This window comes from Martes martes, assembly GCF_963455335.1.
Source record: "Martes martes genome assembly, chromosome: 2".
Lineage (NCBI taxonomy): Eukaryota > Metazoa > Chordata > Mammalia > Carnivora > Mustelidae > Martes > Martes martes.
The window spans coordinates 182155220-182179170 of NC_137889.1; the positions used below are offsets into that span (position 1 = coordinate 182155220).

A 23951-nucleotide genomic window follows, 5' to 3' on the forward strand; every position below is an offset into this window, starting at 1 on the left:
AGAGAGGTTATAGAGGGTATGTTGGCATTTATCTTCATTGTTAAAATCTTGCAGCGTAAGTGCTCCTTTACTCCCTTATTGATGCTCTTGGAGAGCAAGGACTGCCTTCTAGGTTCGGCACTTAGCCAGGTACCCAGGATACGTATATAAATATTTGACCAGTTCCTAGTCCAGAGCCATCATATACTATGGTAGGTGGTCCCCAGGATGGTAGGTTGAGCTATCTTTTTTTTTTTTTTTTTTTCTGGCTCATTAATTAACACGTGTTCAGAGAATAGAAAACAACTCTTAAATTAGCCTTAGCCAAACATAATTAGGGAAGTACATTCTCTAATGCAAAGAGTCCCGATGTAGATAAAACCCAGTTCAACAAACATTTGTTGAGAACTTGCTGTGTACCAGATGCATTTTAAAATGTGTAATTTCAGAGCAATTTCAAAGCTCAGTTGGAATACCTTACTGGTATTGAACTTTAAATATAATAAAGGTAGGTAACATACCTTTTAACATGAATCTCTAGTCTTTTTTTTATTGTGAGAGCATCATAACAACATTCAAGATAGTTTGGAAAAAAGAGAATTAATAATACCCAGAGTCCCACTCTGATATAAGCTCTATTTTCATTTTATAGGGTGAGTTTGAGGGTTGAACTTCTAATTTATTTTGGAAATAAAATCCTTAATGCCTCTGGTGGCAGTTATTTTAAAATTTATTTTTTAAAACCCCAGAAGTAAAGTAGAAACCAGTGATCTCAAATTTGGAGGCTCCTTTTTGGGATGTATCCATAAAAGTTTAATGGATGAATGGAGCCACTCCCTTTCCTTAGTGGAGCAGCAGAAATGACATGTGTCCTCTCTTGGGGATGGCCCAGTGGACTGTTGACACCTGTTACAGGGGCTGGGTGTTTAGGAACCTGTCCCTCCTCCAGTCTTTTCTGTGTTCAGGGATCCATGGGAATGTTTTCATGACTCTGCCAGGGGAAAATTACAATTTAAGATTCCTGGAGGAGGTGAGACCTAGATTTAGACCATGAGTGAGCATCAGGACAGACGGAGGGGTGATGGGGCTGGACGTGTTAGATGAAGTTAGTGAAGACAGGTGATCGTGGTTAGGGACCAGCACCCACAAAAAATGGGGTTTTCCACATGGCAAGAAGGTAAATTCATGGAGGAGGTGTGTTCTGGGGACATGGGCAGATAGAGGGGCCCAGGAAGGAATGGACGCTGTTCATACGCTCCAGAGCCAGCCAGCCTGAGAGTCCGTCTTACTGGAGAGGCAGGTAAGGGTCTGGTGGAAGCAGCTAGAATTTAGTCCCATGAAAGTGTTTTGTAAGCTGTAGGTGATGCCACTTCTGGGAGGGTCTTTGAGGCTGGGAGTGGGTTGTTGGAAGATGGTTGTTTTTTAGGCTGATGCATCCCAGGGTTTGATGAGTTGGGAGTGGAGTGGCTAGAGTCGCAGGGTCTTTTAGGAGAGGATGTCATCTCTCTGTGAGGTAGTGAGTGGCTAGTCTGGGGTGGGGCAGCAGGAGCGGAAAGGCAGACTAGGAGGAGAGGCAGAGGCTCCGAAGGAAAGATGGCTAGGATTTGCTGCCAAGGAGGCAGAAGTCAGGCGGGAACTCGTTTGGGAAATGATGGAAGCATTTTATATTCATAGGAAGTGAGTAAGTCAGGACTGACTGGAGGGGTGATAAGAGGTTCTGTTTTTAGAATAATTGTGTCTAACATTTATTATGTCTTTTCTGTGGGCCCCCAAACAGTTCTGAGTACAAACAGCTTTGTACAGTAGCCTTATGAAATAGGTTCAACTGCCATCCCCACTTTGCAGATGGGGAGAGACCAAGACAGAGTTGATTGGTAACTTACCTAAGGATCATACACTTAACTCCTGGCAGACCCGGGATGCAAATCTAGAGTCTTAACTCCAGAGCCAATTCTGATTCCCATAAAAACTCTGTGAGATGAGGGTATTTTTTTTTTTTAAATCATTTTCCAAATCTGGAAGCTGGGGCACAGAGAAGTTGAGTGGCGTGCTTTAGGTCACACTTCCATTGGTTGGGTAGGTCTCCGGAAGTCAGCAATATTTATTCAGCTGGATTGTCCTGTCCACAAATGCGCTCTCGAGAAAGCTAAACTGATTGAAGTATATTGCAGTATAAATTCTTTAAGAATTTTTGAACTAAACTTACTTTCAACGTCACTGCTATCTGCTTGGAACTACTCCCTTTTTAAAAGGGGATCAATAATTGAAATATTGGTGTTTCCATTTATTGCTGTGCCCAGTTTAATTATTTAATACCCCTTAAGACTTTAAAAACAATCCCAGGCACTTTGTTTCCATATTCTGGCCCCTCCATTTCGATGCTGAGACTGGTGGGTACGGATGGTCTTGTCTGTAACATTTCTTATGTTGTTGGTGCTGAAGAACGCTTGATGATTGTCATTGACCTTGTTGTTAACCTTCTGCGACTTGAGGTTTGCTGAGGGTCTTCCGTCTGGGGTGTACTTGGCATGACCTTGTGGAGGTGCGATTGAAGCCATGGTCAAAGGGTGCCCAGAGGCGATATTTGTCTTAGTAACAAATTGGAATTGAGACCCGTCATCTCTGTGCACCTGCAGGGGACAGTTTTCCTGCCTCTTTAGAGCATCCTTGGTCTGTCCCTCTTCCCAGACTCTCTTCTATCTTCACATGTCAACAGGTCTCTTCTGTAACTTTTAACCTTGTTTGACTCCAGCTCTATTACTCTGTCTTCTTGTGCCGTGTAGCTCCTCGGGGAGAGGTCCACACGTAGAGCCTTTAACCTCGGAGCGTACGGAAATTTCCACTCACCTGAAATTGTACTCTTGGGTTTCTGCCGTCTCTTTCTCACCAAATACAGTCGGTTCCTTCCCTTGATCACTTTCGTTCATTCCCTTGGTTTGGAACAGCATCTGCCGTGGGATCCACCGCCCTCTCTTTGAAACTGTCTTCCCTCTTCAGTGCCCCATTCCCTTCCTTTCTGGCAGTGGTTTTTTGGTTGCTTGTTCATTTTTGTTTGATTTTTAAATCTCAACTCTATACCCTCAGCCGGAAGAGCTCTCCAAGATGGGTACTCTCTGTGTTCCTCTTTTTTCGACAAGCCCTCACCCTTGACTGTCCGATCCTGTCTTTTAACTTCACGCTTTTTTTGCTCTTCCTCCCCTATCTGCAATGCAGGCCATAAGGTGAGAAGTGCGTCCACTGGCCAGGTAGACCCTGGGAGCAGGGCACGTGCCCCTCCTGTCCCCGTCCGTTTCTGATCATGTCTCCCCACCCCCAGTCCAGCCAGGCTTGTGGAGAGCTTCCTGGCGTGGTTTACTTGCTGCCTTTGCTTTTACTCCTCCTTCAGAACTCAGGTCACTTCTTGTCTGCGACCTTGCCTGTGGGGGGAGGGGATAGATACCCCATTTCTCCCATGACCCTGCAGAAGTGATTGAAAGCCCCCCCCACCCCCACCCCCACCAAGGGGGAGTTCTGTTACCCCGTTGCTCTAGCCCACCTTACCCAGGGACCCTTTCTTCCCACTCGCTCACCCAGGTCGTATGTGAGTCAGTCTTTGTAGTTTTAATTACACTATAACCTTTAATGTGTTTTTCCTTTGGTAGAATAATGCATTTTTTGTCTCAGATCCTTACCGTAGGTCTCATTCCTCCTGCCTACCTGAGGACCAGAACTCTGCACAGATTTCCTGGAATCTAGAAGATCTTCAGTATCCTACTGGACGGGCCACTTTTCTGCTGAAAAACATACCGTGAAAAAAAAAAAAAACAAGAAAAAAACCCCAAAACATATAGTGTCTCTGCATGGTGTAGGTGGTCCCTGTGGCACGTGTCTGTCTTCTCGTTCACCTTTCCCATATGGTAAAGGTCCAGCCCATCGTCTTCTTCAGCTTGAAGCTGAAACTTGTAGCTGTATTTCACTTACTCTGACACACGAGCGGTGTGTTCTTTAAACTTTGGAGTGTGTGTACCAACCCTGTGTTGCACTTACATGGGATTTTCTCCAGCACCTAGCTTAAGGCTCTTGCCAATCATAATTAACGGACCGTTATTTGCAGCCGTGCAACAGGTAGATGAACGAGTGAATGAATCGGCTGCCATGAATTTTCTAAGGTTCAAGTTCCACATTCAGAGTCTAGGAAACTATCGAGGCATTGGTTTGATTAGGCAGCAACACAGCATATGTCGTGAAACCGCTCACGGTCTGATCTTTAAAATGGGATTTTCATTTTCTGCCTTCTTGTTTGAAACTCCAAAATAGTTCTCCTTTTGATGAACATCGCCATATAAGGAGAATTGCATACAAATAACTGAATTCACAGCCACGCTATGTCAAGGTCATGTACATTTTGCCAGAAGAGTAACAGGCCAGTAGTTTTTTTGTTTTGTTTTGCCTTTTTTTTTTTTTTTAATAATAGTGTGAGGTTTTGTTTTTGTTATTTCTAATAACAAATGACATGCTGGGTGTCAGCATGTCAGTACCATGGCAATGGCCCATATTCAGAGTAGAAACTTGACCCCGCTGTGTGTTTAACCCAGAGAAGACCATGGCATCCCACAAGTATGGCTCGCATACCAAGTGCGACCCTCCGGATCAGTTGAGAGTTACAGAAAATAATATTCCAGATGAACTTAAGAAACTTTAAACAGAACTCTTTCTAACTATAAATAGCCGGGCAGCTTTGTCCTATTTTTATTGTAGAGCAAGCACACAGAAGATGGAAATCAATATTGGAAGAAATGCTTTATTTCGCCAAGGAAAAAGATCATACTCAACACGATTCTTATTTTTCTTGGCAGGCTCTTCTCAACCATCTGTGAGTCCAGGGGAACTGTCTCTACCATCCATCCATCCAGCAAAATCAGAGTTAATAGTCAGTGCTGGCGACGAGATTAGGCTGTCATGCACCGATCCAGGGTTTGTCAAATGGACTTTTGAGACTCCGGGTCAGTTGAAGGAGGACACGCACAAGGAATGGATCACAGAGAAAGCGGAGGCCACCAACACGGGCAATTACACGTGCACCAACAGAGACGGCTTAAGCAGGTCCATTTATGTGTTTGTTAGAGGTAAATGTGTGGCTTTCTTTCATGCTATGCTTTAGAGAACTTAATATCCTGTTCTTAATTATGGATGACATATAGATGGCTGAGCCAGAGAGAAAATATTACTGGCTGGGTCTAGGGCGCCTGAAACAAATTTTTCTTTGTTAGTTCCCCCCATCTTTTGATACATCGTGGCTGTGGGTATGACTCCAGCTGAAGGTCTGCGAGGCTGTGATACTCTTCCTAATGAGATTACAATATGGTTAGCCCATTTGTCCTGGCACTGCGAGTAAACCCTGAGAATAAATTAGGCCCTTTGGGAGAGCTGCATTTTAATGCCTTGAGATCCTCGATACTCCCACTTAGTAAAAACACTTCAGGGAACTAAAGGCCTCTGACGGCCTAAACAGACCAACACTTCAAAAGAACTGACCCACTTTGAGGGAGCAAATTCCAGAAAAATAAGCCAGTCAGCTAAGCACCCCACGTCCCCTCTTAGCTTCTTAGTGGTTGTCATTTGATTCATTTTTTTTTTTTTTTAAACTGTGACCTCTTAGAAACAGAAGAAAAATATGATCGTTAGATTTCCGTATCTCATTTCCTATGATAAACTCAGTGATTCATCTGTGTTTGTACTTTGCACATCCTTGTCCAGAGGAGGTTTGCTGATGGTGGGAGGGAGGAAGAGCCTTTCTGTTGATGTACAAACAAGTACTTTAAGCTTTAAGAGACGGACCCAGGTTATAGGAGGAGGAATGAAGTCTGGGTTCTGGTCCTGAGTTTGTGCCTGGACTGGGGCTGGCCATTGAAACAGGCCAGTGTAGGAGGCCTCAGCCATGATATTGTGGAAGAATAATGAATACATTTGTCCTAGATGGCAGATCGGAGCAAGCTCAGAGAGTTTCAGTTTCTTACTGAAACATTTGGAGAAGATCACCTGCCTTGTCGTCCTCATGGAACTGTTGTTTGGGAGACAGAATTGTGCAAATTCGAGCTCTAGCAAGGTTTTATTTTTATTTTTTTTATTTTTTATTTTTTTTAAAGAATTTATTTATTTATTTGACAGACAGAGATCACAAGTAGGCAGAGAGGCAGGCAGAGAGAGAGAGGGGGAAGCAGGCTCCCCGGTGAGCAGAGAGCCCGATGTGGGGCTCGATCCCAGGACCCTGGGACCATGACCTGAGCCGAAGGCAGTGAGCCACCCAGGCGCCCCTCAAACTCTAGCAAGGTTTTATAAAGTTGACACCTATGGTGTTCACTGTAAAGAAGGTTGCCGTGGAATTGACTCTGCCTCTCCTTAGTTTATCTGTTATTCTTTCCTAGGTCAGTGCCTTGGCAAGGCACAGCTTAGCCTTGGGGTATGGTTCCAGAATGGTTGAGCTAACCTGGGGGGTTGTCATTTGACGTTCAAGAAGGTACTCTGGAATTTCCAGGTGGTCTCGAAGTGTCATTCTGCACATTAGTCCAGTGGGTAGACGACTGAATAGATGGGGAAAACCGCTGAATTCGCCAGGTTGGTCTCGCAGAGCGCATGGATTTTCTTGAGTAGAGAAGTCTTCCTCAATAACTTATCACTGCAGTGAATTATTACTGATCTAAGATGTTTGGATACTTAAGTAATTTATGTTACAGCAGTGAAGGAACCCGGGGCATTATAGGAGCTAGCCTTAAGCAACTGAGAGAGAGTATATGGAAAAATAACCATCTGTGGCCTCGGACCTTAGTTCCGCCATCATGATGGACTTTATTCATAGAATACCTTAGGCTGGGAGGTGCATAACTCATTCTGGAATTTTTTTTTTTTTTCTAAATTAAATGGTAAGTGTATTTCAATGATGTCAAGTTGATTTTTGTGGAACACCTGAATTCCAGGTGGAAAGGACAGTGAAGAAATACTTTAAACATGATCTTTTGGCCCCGCCATCTATCTGTATTATCTTTACACAGCAGAGGTGGCTGTCTATTGTGTCTACAGAATGAGGTTTGTCTTTGCTTATAGGAGGTCCCAGTCTGCCTGGGGCCTTTCCAGTTCACACCTGGTGTCCTGGCGTAATTAGTAATGGCACTCCCCTTCACTCTCAAGTGTCCTGGTTTGGATGATATTTATCATAATATTCCTGAAACTCAAAAGCTCCCCTGGGGAATATGGCTGCCTTTGATGTCCAGAAGTTTATATTTATACATAATTTTCAAGGAATATGAAGGGTGAGGCCCACATGCCTTTGGTACAGGGTGGTCTGCTAATAGTTTTATAGATTTTATGCAGAAGCTGAAAGATCCTGAAGACTGGGGGCTCTGGAAAGGGGCCCCCACCTTTCCCTGATCCTGGTAGGCATCACGCAGGGGCTTGTCTTGGCCCATCCTCCTTAGACCATTCCTTACTGTGGAAGGAGAACAACTATTGTGATAACATATCCTCAGAGTTTAGAGCTCAAGTCATGGTATCAGTCGGACTGTGGTTTGAGTCCGCTCAGCCATTTCTGGGCTGTGTCATTTGGTAGGGGAGTCACTTTTTTGAGACTTCGGTTCCTTCATTTCTGAAAGGGTGGTAACGATAATGCCCACCCCATGGGGGTGTTTTGAGGATTAAATGAGATAAAGTGTAATGGTCCAAGCTTAGTGTCTGACATGTGAAAGGGGTTAACAGATGTTCACTGTAGCTTAATTAGTAATATGTGGATAAATTCGACTTTTGCTTGCAAAGAAAAAAAAAATCGGAGTGCTTTGACATTTTAAAAATGTTGTCAGTGCCTGGGACCGGCCATTCAAACTACTCATTTTTGACGCACTTTAGATCCCGCACAGCTTTTCCTCGTTGACCTCCGCTTGTACGGGAAAGAAGACAATGATACGCTGGTCCGCTGTCCTCTGACAGACCCAGACGTGACCAATTACTCCCTCACGGGGTGCGAGGGGAAGCCTCTTCCCAAGGACTTGACGTTTGTCGCCGATCCCAAGGCCGGCATCACGATCCGAAACGTGAAGCGCGAGTATCATCGGCTCTGCTTGCACTGCTCAGCGGACCAGAAGGGCAAGTCCGTGCTGTCAACGAAATTCACCCTGAAAGTGAGGGCAGGTAGGGGCCCTTTCTGTCCTCCGGCTGGGAGGCGGACTTGCGTGGAGGGAGGACCGGCGTCTCTTTCCTGGCGGTCCCCGGTCATCTGAGTGTGGGCAGGCAGGCAGCCGGCTCTTCCCCGTGGTTCCCCCACCTCCCAGCTGCCGTCAGCTGCTTGTGAATTCTTCCTTTCGTAGGCCCCAAGCCCACACCCCCGGTCCACGGCTGCCTCCAGCCGTCCGCGTCTAGCCGAGACTGGCGCTCCCACCCTACAGGGGACACCTCCCGACCTCAGGACACCCAGAAGTCTCCTCACTGCCTGAGCTGTTCCTCCCGAGAGAACCTCACTGGGAGGCTTCCCTTCCCCTGTTTGAAAAGATTAGCATAGACAGGATTCGCTCCTTGATTGACTATTGCTAGAGGAATTGACTTTTCTCCACCGTGATTTGATTTTAATGCATTCCCAAACTCTTCCCAATCTGAGGAGGGAAGTACCAGTTGAGTATGGACCTTGTTATTACGGTGGCATTATGTAGATTATTTTCATTGCTGGAAAATGTCTAGATTTTGTATCTCCGAGATCATCAAATCCAACACCAGCTGACATTCAGCTACCGAGAAGTTTTTATTAAGGCTTTTGAAAATGTGTGCTCCTTGGAATTAAGGAAAGATTGATTATTTGAAATGGAGATTTTTCAGAAAAGAGCAAGAGGTTATTATTATGGCACATGGGAAAGATGCCTGTTTGTTTGTTGTTGGTTTTTCTTAAGATTTTATTTATTTATTTGACAAAGAGAGAGAGGAGAGAGGGAGAGTCCAAGCAGGGAGCAGCAGAGGGAGCGGGGGAAGCAGGCTCCCTGCTAAGCAGGGAGACTGATGTGGGGCTCGATCCCAGGACCCCGGGATCATGACCTGGGCAGAAGGCGGTTGCTTAACCAACGGAACCACCCAGGCTCCCGCGAAAGATGGCTGTTTGGTTAAAAGAATATGATTGGTCGTAGGTCACGTCCTCATGAAACCATCAAGGTTGTGTGAGGTAAAGATTAAAGCCGCTTCCCAATGCCAGGGATTCTCCCTGTTTCAAAACAGCCTTGTCCAGTAGCATTATCATCTCAAAGCAGATAGTCCTGTCATCTTCACTCAGTGTTGATGAATTTGTTTGAAGAATGCAAGATTTAATTGCTAACGTCTTCAGATCTGTAGGTAATACAGATAGGTTAGTGCCATACTTGATACTTTATGTAAAAGACGACCACGCAAGTTGTGTGCCTTTGAGGGAACGTGGTAAGTGAAAATGGCATACGATTGTAGAACACTTAACTGGAGGAGACCACATTTCTGTTTCTTCCAGCCATCAGAGCTGTCCCGGTGGTGTCGGTGTCCAAAGCAAGCTCTCTTCTTAGGGAAGGGGAGGAATTCTCTGTGATGTGCTTGGTCAAGGATGTGTCCAGTTCCGTGGACTCCATGTGGATCAAGGAGAACAGCCAGGTGAGTGGCTTGTTGCCTTTGTTTTTCTGAATATATCATTCTCTCCATGTGGGAGATGTAGGAGGTTTTCCCTTTAACGGGTCTGTTCATTGTCCTGGCAAGGCTCAGCTGGTGTATCTGTCTGAGGTGGGACTATCTGGGCGTGTGTCGAGATGCATCTTTTCCCCTTTCAGAACACCATATGTGGATGTGTACATTCATTATTCGTGACAAATGCATGTCATTTTGTCAATTTATTTTGAGAAAATCTAAGAGAGGACTTCAGACTCCTATTATGACCGTGTGCTGTTTCTTTGACTTTCGTAGAGAAATTTTTAAAGAAAACTTCTGGTTAACCACATAACCTTTGATTTTTAAGACTATTAAATACATCCAGGCCAGATGATTTAAAATATTGGGGAAAGTTGTCAATTTTTTTTTCCTTTCCATATTTAAAACAAGAAAATGGTCTCAGATAGCAACCAGGGAGTGCTTTCCTTTCCCACAAAGTGGCCTATCCATTTGAGAGATGTGTTTCTTTTTGTATTGATCTGACTTGTCCCCTCTGAGGCTGGTTACCTGAGATGAAGTTGCTAATGGTTTTCTATTTGTTTTAGTCACTATTAATAAAATGGTTATCTTTAATCTGAAACATTTGGACATGTTTAAGTTCTCATTCATTTAACAAATGCATAATGAATGCCTACTATATGTTAGGTGCTGTGTTGGGCATATCTTAAGTAAATTTTAGCCAGTTATATGACTTTTTTTTTCTCTTTCTCTCTCTAAATACTCATTAGTAGCAAGGTCTTTCAGATGTCTAATCTCCCAAATATTTCACTTGAAAATTTCCATCAACTGAATATTCAATAACTTTCATTTGCATAATCTTGGCCATCTAGTTAATTAGCTGTCATGGTGGTTTTTCTTCAGGAGACATATATGCATTACATTGGAGAAAAGAAATAGTATATTTTCCTCTTCCTCTCTTTCTCTTCTTCCTCCTCATGCTCTGTATTCCACATTGACAATTTCACGCCCGTTTAAAGAATTCTTTGCTCCATAAGTAACCATGGTGATTAGCATAATGCAAAGTACTATGATGGTATTCACATAGACTTGTGATGGATGATACCTTGCTAATGAAACCTGCCATTGACTAGGAGAATGGATTGTACTAAAGACTTGTTCTTTCAAACCAGTGGCTCAGAGAAACAAGTTTTAGTTTCCGTATCATATAAGCTAATAAGAACAACAGCTTACATAGGGATTTTTGACTTAACTTATAGGACACAATCCTATATTAATTGGCTTTCTATAATCCTTGATTTCAGATGAGAGAACACTTTGGACCATGTGCATATTTGAGCCTCTGTATAACTTGAAAATTAGCCTTTTTTCGATGAGAAATTAAATTGCCCCAGGCAGTTTTGTTCTGAACCATTTTTCCCAGGAGTCCCGCATGCCATTCCCAATTAATCCACTGGCGCTGGTAGATAAGCCTTCAGTGTTGGGAGCCCTTTGGGGAAATCCCAGTGTGCACCTCAAGGGTTAAGGAAAACCAAATCACATGCAAACAATATGTAATGTGTGACTTGCAGATGGGGCTCATGGCTCTGTGCCAAGGTTCATCCATGACTCTTTTGTTGATATCCTTTGGCTTCATTTGGAATACTTAGCACTGTTAACACTATCAAAATTATCTTAAAAATCCATGGTATTCGATTCTGACTGTTTAGAATAAGTTTAACTCACAGTGAAATGGAGGATAAAATGACCGTTCTAGAGTTTTTACAGTCATTTGTTTTAAAATGTCAGAGTCTTGGAGTTTATTCAACACCCTTGACTCTTGGTTAGCTTTTCTAATGCGTCTACATCCTTGTATTTTTACTTTTTATTATGATATTTGATAGTATCCTGAATTACGGTCTTCAGGTTTTGAAGGTGTTGGTATTGTCTCACTTAGGACCAAGCTATTCTCCCAGCACTGATGTGTTCATTGTTCCTGCTTAGCTCCCTCTGGTAGACCCTTGGGCTCTTGCAAGAATTAGAAGGAAGATATACCATAAATCTAGAATGTGGTATGTTACCTGTCCCTGTCAGTTGTCACTCTGTCTTGGCAGATGTGCTCGCTTCGGCAGCACATGTACACTCTGTCTTGGCAGAGATGTCTGTGACCTGATGCACTGGGAGAGGACAGAAGTGTCCCCTCACCTTGATATTGATCTTACTCATTGTTCTTCTGCAGTGAAATGGCAGATTCTGCCAATTATTAGAGGAATCTCTTGAAAGAGAGTATCTTCATATTTGCATTGTGCTTCAGACTGGGAAGGCCTTTGAAGACCTTTCCTTCCTCATTCCCTTTTATTTATTTACTTAAAGATTTTATTTATTTATTAGAGAGAGAGAGCAAGGGGGAGAGGCAGAGGGAGAAACAGACTCCCCACTGAGCAGGGAGCCTGACATAGGGGTTCGATCCCAGGACCCCCCAGTTCATGACCTGAGCGGAAGGCAGACACTTAACCGACGGAGCCACCCAGGCGCCCCCCTCTCATTCCCTTTTTTTTAAAAGATTTTATTTACTTATTTGAGAGAGAGCATAGAGGGGAGAAAGTCAGAGGGAGAAGCAGAGCAGGGAGCCTGATGTGGGACTCGATCCCAGGACTCTGGGATCATGACCTGAGCCGAAGGCAGTCGCTTAACCAACTGAGCCACCCAGGCGCCCCTCTCTCATTCCCTTTTAAAAACAAAAGCTGAGACTAGTAGTATCCTTGACTTGCTCAAGATCTCACAGTTACTTAACAAAGCAGGTTTCTCTTCTTTTTATTTCAAAACATTCGGTTTTGGCAGTCTGCTCTTATGTATGCTCATTTTAATGTAAAAAAAAAATTTCCAAAAATATAATAACATGAAAAAAAAAGAGAGAAACAGATATAATTCCACCATTACATGTAGCAGTGCTGTGCAATGGAAATAAAACGTGAGCCTTCTATGTAATTTAACATTTTCCAGTAGGCACATGACAGAAAAACTAAAATTGATTGTAGTACATTTTTTTAACCTAATATAGCTGAAATACTATCTTATGTAATTACTATAAAAAGTTATCATGGGTTACTTTACATTACTTTTTCATATTAAGTCTTCAAAATCTGGGACATGTTGTATATTTACAACATAAAGAGCTCAGTATCTTTATGTGGCTGGTCTTTATAAATGCTTTATTGCCTACTTTTTTTTTTCATATTTCTTTTCTCTCTGCCCCGTGCATATGTATTATCACGTTTGAAGTGTTAAGATACACTTAATTTATGCTTTTTAAGTAATATAAACATTTTTCTTATTTTCACATTTGTAATTTTGATACTTGGTATACCTTTAGGTCATTTCCAAGATTTTACTGCAATAAATGTTTTGGAGCTTTTTTTTTTTTTTTTTTTTTTTTTTGAGTCATTTCCTTGAGATAAATTTGCTGGAATTGATAAAGGGGTATGAACAAACTGCCCAGTTACTTTAAATGAGGATTGTTCTGATTTACAATAATGTTAGAATGGTCTAATGCTAATAGTTCACCACTGCTTGGCCTGTGAATTACCCTTGATCTCATTCCATGTCAATATCAGGTCCTGTTTACTTTTTTTTCTCAGTTGTTATTTTTTTTCAATAGGAATGTGGTTTTTTACAGAATATTTGAAAGATGCAGAAAGCTGTATGGTACTTCCTTTAGTATTTTCAGAGTGGCTATAGTTTTTGTTATGTTTTATTCCTGTGATGTTTTCCATACAAAAAAAAACCTCTCCATGTCTTGTCTGCAGACAAATAAAATGGGTAGAATGGTGATATCACAAGAGTAAATTTGCAACTTTTTCTCTTCTACTCATGCTTAAATAACTTGGGGCTTGGTCTAACATATCTCACATACTTTGGAACCTCTTTTAATAGAAACCAAAATTCTGCTGGGTGAGAACTGTAGGGTGCATTTCCAAGTTAGTTTTAGACATTGTGACTCGGGGTGCCTGGGTGGCTCAGTCAGTTAAGTGGCTGCCTTCGGCTCAGGTCATATTCCAGGGTCCTGGGATCGAGCCCTGCATCAGGCTCCCTGCTCGGCAGAGAGCCTGCTTCTCTCTCTCTCCCTCTGCCTGCTGCCCTGCTTACTTGTGCTCTCTCTATCTCTCTGTCAAATAAATAAATAAATAAATAATCTTTTAGACATTGTGACTCAATTTCTCTTCGTGAAAATAATATAAATGTTAATGAAATGGAATATTATTATTAGCGAGGTGTTTTCTTTCAATCACTAGGATATAGAATAAAAAAAGATGCCTAGCAGTAGATACTGATATGACCTCACTATGCTGACTCAATGTAAAATATCAGTATTCTGTAATATTTCTTCTAGAGTAACTTGTAAAATTTGGCCCTGTTAAAAAAAATAGTGCCGGAATTATGTATGCCACGGTTATTATGAAATGAATTTTCATGTTTTTTTTAATCATTAATAATGACTATCTTTCAATATAATCCTGTAACATGAAGTGTTCCAATGACAGACTTGTCATGATGCTTTATTATTCTTACTTAAGGAGCGTATAATGAATGTTAATATGGAGAAGTTAATTGCTGCTATTTTTAATTTATCTAGGAAAGATCCTGAATCTAAATTTTATGGTAATCTTTGATTTTTGTTTTTCTCTCCTTCCGAAACCAGCAGACTAACGCACAGACGCAGAGTAATAGTTGGCATCAGGGTGACTTCAATTTCGTACGTCAGGAAAAGCTGACTATCCGCTCAGCTAGAGTCAATGATTCTGGAGTGTTCATGTGTTATGCCAATAATACTTTCGGATCAGCGAATGTCACAACCACCTTGGAAGTTGTCGGTAAATCTCTCTATGGGAATGTATAAATTACTAGCAGTAGTGAAAGAAGAAATTGCTAGATAGTTGCCTTTTTGTGTTAATAGAATGGTGAGAGATGACTAGAAATTTAATTGTCACCACGTGAATGAATGAATGAATGAAAGTGATCCTTGTCGCCTTTTCCAACTAGAACACAGAAGCAAATTCTACCAGTTTAATAAAGGGGAAGTGGAAAGCTGTAACTGAAGTTGTTTAATGGGTCATTTTTCTGCCATCCACCTCCTTAGTAAACCAATAAAATCTTAAGTGGAACTTTTTCAAAAATTCTAGGCCTTGCTGAATGACTTGAGCTTGGAAATGGATTGTAGACTTTTTGTATGGAGGAGTGCAGATGCTGGGAGTTGAAAATATTTCTCTGAATCTTTTAGGGAGGCACCCGGGCCTTTGGTTTTTCTTTTTACCATTTATGGGACTGGTTTGTTTGATGCAGGAAGGGCTGGGTTGGGCTTCTTCCTAGTACACCCCGTATTTTACTCCGTCCACCAACCTTACAGGCCATAGCATAAGCCTTCAGGAAAGAGACCCAGTAGGGGCTGACCCACTAGTTCTAGACAGCATCAACTAGATCATGGTTCCCTAGAGTCCTAAGTGCATCATAGCTGATGTGCACAATGGGTTTAGCCTTTTCTTCCCTAGTCTGGAGATCTCACTAAATATTTATTTTCCAAGGTCTACTTAATGAGCGCAGAACATAGTGAATGTCCTGGATGTTTTTGATTTACTGGAAATAATAATTTCTAAATTACGCATTTTTGTCTTTTGAGTATCATTTGAATTTAATTTGTTTTCTTGCTTTTTTAATGCAATTAGAGTCTTAGTGCTTGACTTTTAAGTACTTATAGGGTGGCAAATTTCTTTATCACGAGGGATAATAAAATGATGTGCTATTTGTTTTCGTCTCTCCTCTTTTCGCCATGTTTCTTCAATAATTCATGAAGCAGTGTTAGAGGTCTGTGATTTATCCCACAATAATCTCATATAATTTTGGCATTTCTGCCCATGTTGTAATGGAAATCATCTCACCAGACTAAACGTGGAGAACACCCTTTACTTGCAGTTAGAGTCCGCATGCAGAGAGAGTCTTACTTTTTCCCTAAACGTGATTGGGAACCATTTATTAATTTGAATAGAAAGCGATGCTTTTAAAATATTAAACTCCATAAGTGCTAATTTGCTAAGTTGATTAGGGAGCATGTTGATCTATCAGCTTCAGCTCCAGAAAGCAATTAGTAAGGATGTTTTGAGCGTATTATTGTATGTAATCAGATTTTTAAAACCCATTCATCAATTTCCAAGAATATAGCTGTGTAACTGGAAGGACTTGTGGCTGGGAAACCTGAATCTGGTTTTGTATTGTTTTGGGATGGGTTGGGATGGGACAGGAACAGGAGGAGACAAGAGAGAAAAGTGATTTCTTTTGGGAGCTGGGGGTGGGAGGCTTGGGGTTGGTCCTTACCTGGTTTTGAGTAGGCGCTGTGCCGCCTAACTTTCGAGGGTACCCTACTTTACCTCTGCCTGCATTTCCTCTTCCGAGAAACACAGCCTCTAACTCCAGAGGCTGCAGAGAAGAGAAAAGGCAATAGATTTGGTTTATAGAAGTGCCTGGCATCGTGTTTGTACTTGATTCACTGTTAATGCACCACCAATTCCTTAATGCAGAAGCACCTGAAAAAGATCTTACCATAGGTTAAAACCCTGATGGATTTCTTTGATCCTAGTAATTTCTATACTTCATGCATTTGAAGCTCTGTTCCACTATAGGACATAAAAGTATATTGAGCGAAAGGACTCTAGAAAACTCAGCAGGAACTTAAGTATTTTACATATGGTGATGATACGAGAAAACTTCTCAGTGTAAATAATGTTGTCTGTAATATTGGAATATTTTGCATTGTGCGGAATTTTGGGATTTAGGACCTTAAGAACATGAAAATGTAATGTAGCACTCAGATGAAACTGAGTGCTACATTAACCAAATTAACCTAAATTTGCTTTAAAAATAGCAAGGGGAGTTTCATTTATGAAGCAGGTATTAGAACAGGGTGGTGGTTTCCATCTTCAGCATTTTCCTGGGTGATTTCTTACTCCCACCTGTCTCAGATCCTTTTCCATCGGTACAATTGGACACCTTTTATTCTGAATCTATAGGAAACTAACCGGCATTAAATACTAGAATGACAACTCATGTGAGACCTTAATAGTCAACCCAATAGTGCCAAAAATGGCGACTAACAATTTTAAATTTTATAATTCTTAAATTTTGAAAAACAAATGGAAGGATAAAATGAAAACCCTTCCATAATCCCACCAAAGTGATTTAACTGTTTTTAAGATTTGGTATATTGCTTATATTTTTGTACACAGCAGGGTTTCAATTATACATAAGATTTTTAAAATATTTATCTATTTGAGAGAGAGAAGGAGCATGAGTGGGGAGAGGGGCGGAAGGAGAGGGAGAAGCAGGTTCTCCACTCAGCAAGGAGCCGGAAGCAGGACTCTATCCTGGGACCCTGGAATCGTGACCTGGGCTGAAGGCAGATGCTTAACCCACTGAGCCACCCAGGCACCCCTATACATATGATTTTATTCTTTCTCTAACAAAGTATATAGACAATCTAGGGTATATGCTGCTGTAAAAAGAGGCCGGCCTTGGCTTCTCACAAACCTGTGTTCCGATCTGGGCTCTGCCTTTGGTTAGCTGGCTCTTTAGCTTTCCAGGACTGGATATTTTTCATCCATAAATTAGGAGTTATGTGCTTTCTCTCTCAGTATTGTTATAAAATTAAATATTTGTCATAATTATTCATTTAAATGTATACTGAGGTACTTAGGGCAGTTCTTGGCCCCTAGTAAACATTCTGTAAATGGTGGCTATAAAAATTATATTGGAAATTATTTTAGTACAGTTTTTTTCAAGCTCTTATATCATTATATTATAGCCATTTCGGAGGGCTGCTTTATTAACCAGTTCTCTGATGTAAAAAATTACTACGTCCAGGGTAGATGGCCATTCCTTCTGTATGTAGCTATCCACTGAGAAGTGTTCTCAGATGGGAGTTACAGGGTTAAATGGGAGAATAGATAATTATAGAAAATCTATATTGCTACATGCTTTCTGAAAGAGTTGTGCCAATTTACAGTGTGTAGTTCAGCGTGCTACTTTTACCACACTTGCAAAATTATTGAGTTTCTTTCAAACTAATTTTGCTGGTTTTCCATAGGATGGATATACTTTATTTTTTAGCAGCTTTATTGAAGTTTTGCTATTTTTAATAAGTGAAAAGTGAAGCCTTATTTTAATTACTAGTTTCAATATTTTTCCATCTATATTTTCATGTTCTCTTTTCCACTGTCTTAATTTTACTGTCGAGACATTTAAAAATGCTTATGTGTTCAGAGTCTTGGGATTTTTATGATTTTATAATTATTTTTTCTTCTGTAGTTCCTAAAAAGCCTAGAAAACTGCTCCCCCCTCTATAGAAGAAGTTTGATAGGAGTGAATTCTGTTGTTCAGTTAAAAATATGGTATGGTTATTAAAATGCTGTCCTTGATTTCATCTGTGACATACGATGTGATGAGAAGATGTAAGTTTATTTTTCTTTAAATAGTAAATGGTGTTCTTTCAACATCTTCATTGACCATTAGGGCTATCTTCCTCTTCTTGGTTTATGACACCTTTCTATCACGTATACATTTATATTGGGTCTGGGTGGGGGCTAACTATTTAGTCCAAATGCTTTTTAACCTAGGAAACATCAGGACAAGTCATTCTAGGTATATGATATGGATCTAGATCTTTAAGAGAGTTGCTTGAGAGATGGAGATGGGAGAATAAACATTTCAGGTGTGTCTGTCCTCCCCTCATGGCTGTGACTCTACAAGAGCAAAAAGAAAAAAAAAAAAGGTATAATGGCCAGTTAAAATCGTCTTGTAATTGCCAATGAATAACCTGAAACCAGTCAGTTATCTTTGTGATCCAGAGATGAGGTTGTGTTTTCTGTTGCATAGTTGTGGGTAATGGTTTCTTCCTGTTTTGTTCTGTTCTAATTAGATAAAGGATTCATTAATATCTTCCCCATGATGAATACTACAATATTTGTCAATGATGGCGAGAATGTGGACCTGATTGTTGAATACGAGGCATATCCCAGACCTGAACACCAGCAGTGGATTTATATGAACAGAACCTTCACCGATAAATGGGAAGATTATCCCAAGTCTGACAATGAAAGTAATATCAGGTAAGAAAAGAGCCTTGCCCTGGGGATTAGACATCTCCCCCCGCTTCTCTCGGCTTGCCGGATGCTATTTCTGTGACCCATAAATGGGAAAGGACACCTGATAAGAGAAGTTTGGGGCTCCTTCCTGAGCCTTCAGACCAGTACTGCCTTTGGCTATATGTTTAAAGCACCCAAAAAAGTCTGGGCAACAGTATTTGCATCCCTGGTATGGAGGATAGTTCAGAGCAGGGACTGGCATATACTAGGGACCCATTAAGTAATTTTTTAGAGAAAGGGGAAAGTTGATGCTTTGAATCCTTTTTTAAAAGCTGTAGAAAAATAGGCACCTGGGTGGCTCAGTCTAGGTTAAGCCTCTGACTCTTGATTTTGGCTCAGGTCATGATCTCAGGGTCATGGGGTCCAGCCTGATGTTGGGCTGTCGGCTCCGTATGGAGTCTGCTTCTCTCCTCTCTCTCCCTCTGTTCCCCCGGCCCAAAGCTCACATGAGCATATTCTCTCTCTCTCTCTCTTTCTCAAAAAAAAAAAAAAAAAAAAAAAAAAAAATATATATATATATATATATATATATATGTATATATATAATGTTTTATTTATTTGTCAGAGACAGAGAGAGCACAGGCCGGCAGAGGCAGAAGCAGGCTCCTTGTTAAGAAAGGAGCCCTAGGTGGGACTCGATCCCAGGACACTAGGATCATGACCTGAGCTGAAGGCAGCCACTTAACTGACTGAGCCACCCAGGCATCCCCCCCAGAAAAAATCTTAAAAAAAAAACCAAACCAACAAGAAAACCCAAAAAACCAACAAACAAACCCCAAACTAAGCCTCATTCAGTAGTTTTGGGCCAGGCAGGCAGTGAAGCCAAGTTCCGTCACATCACATCTCTCTCTCTCTCTTTTTTTTTTTTTAAAGATTTACTTATTAAAATAAGTAATAAGTAATTTAATTATTTAAATAAATGTATTTATTTAAAATATTTATTTGAGACAGAGATAGAGCACAGGCGGGAAGGAGGAAGAGAAGCAGTCTCCCCTCTGAGCAGGGAGCCCAATTTGGGGCTCCATCCCAGTACCCTGGGATCACGGCTTGAGCTAAAGGCACCACCCAGGTGCCCCTATTTATTTATTTTAGAGAGAGAGATTGAGAGCGCAGGGAGGGGCCGAGAGACACTTTTGCAGACTCCCTACCGAGGTCAGAGCCAATACAGGGCTCGATCTCACAACCCCGAGATCACCACTTACAACTCCCAAATCACCACCTGAGCTGAAGCCAAGAGTCGGACACTCAACCGCGTGTGCCACCCAGGGGCCCCCCACACCTTTCATTTGATCCTCAAGACATTATAATGAAAACAGTAGCAATCGTAAAATAGTAGAAAGTGAAATAAAAATAGAAAATAAGAATAAATAAATTAAAATAATAAGAAAATAAAAAAGTAAAATCGTTCAAGTCGCTTACTCTACGTAGGCTGCAGGTGCTCTTGGTGTTCTGGTGTTCTTGGTGTTCTCTTGTGCTGTTCTAAGAACCTTTCATATATTAAGTCAATAATTTTAGTCTTCACAAACCCCACGGACAGGCGCTCTTAGATTTCTGTCATTTCTGTAGAAGAGGAAACTGAGGCACAGTGAGTTAAGTACCTTGACCAGGATCAAATGTCTCGATCTAGATGACTAGATAGACTTCGTATTTTTTTCCAGTCAGGAGGTGTGGGCTGTTGCAGGGCTGTGGGTGAGAGGTGATGCTGTCCCGGACCAAGGTTCAAGGGCTGGAGGGAGGAGGATGGATTTGGGAGGCGTCCGGCTACCTCTTTAGTAAGACTCGGTGATTGCGGGGCTGGGAGAGAGAGGTAGGAGCTGAAGATGCCCTTTGGGTTCTGTGTCCGTCAGCCATGTTGGATGGTGGGGGGCGATGCCATTCAAGGAGGAGAAAGGGCTGTGGGGGCAAAGACAGTGAGTTTGGCTTAGGGTTTGTTAAATTGGAGGTTTGTTAAATTGGAGGTTGTCTCAAGTGGAGACATTCAGGTAGGAAGTACCCCAGGTCAGATTCCCTAGAAGCAGAGCAAAGGGATTCCGGGTCAAGGGCTTCATTAAGGGAGAGAGAGCCCTGCCAGGCAGTAGGAGAGCAGGGCAGGGAGGGTAAAGGAGGAAAGAAAGGACGGATGGGTGAGTGGCAGGCTGAGTGCAGGGCCCCTCTGGAGCAGGTCCCTTCCCACGGGCAGTCACTGGTTGGCTGTAGACCAGGATAGGCAGTCAACTTCCAAAGGGGGTCAGGTGTCCCAGGGCAAGACTTGGGAGGAAGACGTTGCAGGTGTGAGTCATTATTAGCTGTGCCCACAAGGCAGGGGGCTGGGGGCATGAAAATAGCTTTGCAGAGGAGGCGTAGGACCAAGAAGTCTGAACTAGAGGTAGAGATTGGAAAGTCACGAGCGAACAGCAAGTAGTTCAGCGGGACAGTAGCTTGCTCGGGGTGGTGCCGTGTGAGAGGAGAGACCGACTAGGCTGCTGTGTATGTCAAGACGGCTGTGTGGCTCCGGCGGGTCAAGGGCTGCGTGGGGCGCTCCATCCCCACCTGTGCCCGTGCCCGTCACTCCCCTGGCAGGCCTACGTGCTCAGTCCACGTGGCTGTAGCTAGTGTCTTTGCAGTGAAAGGGAAGCTCAAAGAGCAAATCCTGCAAAAGACACTGGGAAGAAGTAGTGAGGTGAAGAGAGAACCTTGTGAGAAGGAAGCTAAGGGCCCCAGTGTTGACCTGGCTGCGAGGGTCCCACACCTCCACGTGGACACCTGCCGGCCTGGCCAGGTGCTCAGTGGTAAAGCGCAGCAGGACGGGTGAGTTGGGGACGCTGGTGAAGGACTGTGGGCAGAGAGAGACGACGTGGGCATGAGGACAGCCAGGGAGGGGGAAGAGGCTGAAGTCTCCACGCGGTTGCCTTTGGGCCGAGGAAGCCTCTCCCCATGCAGCCATTTGTCCCAAATTAAATACACGCGTCTGTGTCTGGATTTATTAATGTGGGTCTTGTTAATGCTGAGTGAAGTGAGTCCTGTTCATCCTCGAACAGGCATGTATTTCCAGAGAGAAACTGGAAAAGACCCTCACTCGAGGCACACCGTTCCCAGGTGATTGAGTTCTTCTCTTTTCTCTCCTTCTCTGTCCGTAGATACGTGAGTGAACTGCATCTCACCAGATTAAAAGGGAACGAAGGAGGCACTTACACATTTCAAGTGTCCAATTCCGATGTCAACTCTTCCGTGACTTTTAATGTTTATGTGAACAGTGAGTAAAGCGAATGGTTCCTTATCTTTTTATTTTTTATTATTTTAAGTCATGGCTGGTGTTTGTAACAGCTGCAGAACTGAGCTCATTGTGTACTATGTAAATAACGTCTCATGATAATTTTGACCTTAACAAAGACCCCGTGGTTTGGTGGTTGGAAGAATGTGTACGGAGACCAGTTCCTTGGCCTACATTTCACTGACCACACGACCTTGTGGAGGTCACTCGGATTCTGGGTGCTGCCTTTGAAGTAAACAGAAGAGCCATAGAAGTTAAAAATAACAGGCGTTTGCGGGAAAATGTATTATTATTGATTGTTGAAACGGGGAGCCAGAGGTTGAATAGGACCTGGTGGTGTTAGTTGGGAAAGAGATGCTATCAGGCTCTGACATGATTTCTTTGTCACAGTGCTTCTCTTTCGGGGTTGTGATATTATTTGTGTTTAGATTGTTCTCTCACTCGGATGAATGCGGTATCGATCAGGCTCGACAGGACGCTTCTGCAGAGCACGTGGGTACTGTGGGAGAGGGAGCAGGTGGTTTAGGGGGGAGCAGAGCTTGGGGCACGGGAACCGAAACACCTAGGTTCTGCCCTGCTGCGCAACATTGTAGAGAAATGTCTTTGCACAGAGATTGAGACTGAGGGAGCAGGCTCACCAGCAGGGACTCCTGCCCCGTGCAAAGCTGCTTCCTGGTTCTACTCTAGGGCCTGTCTGCACATCCAGAGAAGGGAGCGGTGTCTGCCACACCGCCCAGGGGACCAGGGGACAGGAGGCCTCCAAAGAGGCAGAGTTCCAGAGGAGTGGTCAACAAGATGACCATGGGAATTAGCCATCCTGAGTGTGTGTTGGGAGGCTGGGGGTGAGGAGACAGCCTGGAACATTCCTTAGGGAGCAACTTAGAAACTCTGCTGAGCCCTTTGTGTGTGGTGGGCTGCAGGAGGGCTGTGGGAACAAAGGATGGCTGCCAATTTCTTGGCCTCAAGGAGCTTACTTGCTGTGAAGTCCTTGTGCACGTTACTTCCTTGATACCGCAGCTCCGTGGTATGGGGTGGGGGAGAGTGATCCTCAAGGCAGGTATTCGATTGCTAATCTGGAGTCTTTTAAGGGCACCCCCATTTCCAAGAACAAGGTGTTCTCAGGTGTTAGATAAAGAGGGTCACATCTATGGAGCTAAACAAGTTTCTTCACTCCAGGCTTTGTCAGGATCCTTAAGGTGCTTCCAAATCCCCGGAAGGGGGTTTGGGATGGGGTGCACAGCTCAAATTTGAACTTACCTTTTTTGAGGAAATCGTGTTAATTAACATCTCAGTTCCTCAGAACAGTGTTGATGATATGGCATCTCATTGGCCTGCATTTCAAATATCTCTAGATTAATTCAGATGTTAATCAGAGGCGCTTAGCATATTACACATGGGCCAAATTACCTGCTTCTGAAAAATCTCAGTATTCAAGTAATTTAAGAGGCGATTACAGGTAAATCAATATCTTTACAAGCATCATATGCTTACTCTCCACACAAAACTAGATTTTTGGGTGCTCTAGTGTAGCACTTATCCAACTGTGATAAAAGGTCTTTTTTCTGATTTATTCTGGATCAGTACTTGCTACAAAATACAGTAAGAACCAATCCCTAGGAAGGTGAAGTGAGTAAAAACAGACATATGCAACGTCCAAATTAAATTTTGTTTTTTTTTTTTTTTTTTTACTATGAGATTCAGTAGCTAGAAAAATTACTCTGTCCAATTTCTCCTTGTAAATGCTTATTGCTGGTTGGTTGCACTCGCCCCTCTTTGGACCAGTAACATCAGATCACGGCCATGGCCGGCTCCACAGACCTCACTTGGAGAAGCTCAGCAGTTGGAAATTTTATAAAATTAAGTGCCATTTGCATCTCTGTTTCCCTGGCTTCAAGGTCAAGGAAGCATGAAGCTCTTGTCTC

At 42.6% G+C, this 23951-nt stretch overlaps 1 protein-coding gene across 6 annotated transcripts in view; it reads left to right on the forward strand.

Annotated features, from left to right (window-relative positions):
- Positions 1-23951, forward strand: part of KIT (KIT proto-oncogene, receptor tyrosine kinase) — a gene marked incomplete at its 5' end in the record, with an annotated part of 85723 nt that overhangs the window by 31201 nt on the left and 30571 nt on the right. For 2 of the 6 annotated variants that reach the window (XM_080796446.1, XM_080796448.1), the window contains 6 exons: positions 4815-5084; positions 7855-8136; positions 9467-9603; positions 14294-14462; positions 18554-18743; positions 21896-22011. In XM_080796446.1, coding sequence (XP_080652572.1) covers positions 4815-5084; positions 7855-8136; positions 9467-9603; positions 14294-14462; positions 18554-18743; positions 21896-22011 — 1164 coding nt within the window. Of the gene's footprint in view, positions 1-4732; positions 5085-7854; positions 8137-9466; positions 9604-14290; positions 14463-18553; positions 18744-21895; positions 22012-23951 lie in introns of those variants that run through there. The other 4 variants (XM_080796445.1, XM_080796447.1, XM_080796443.1 and 1 more) reach the window with 2 other exon arrangements.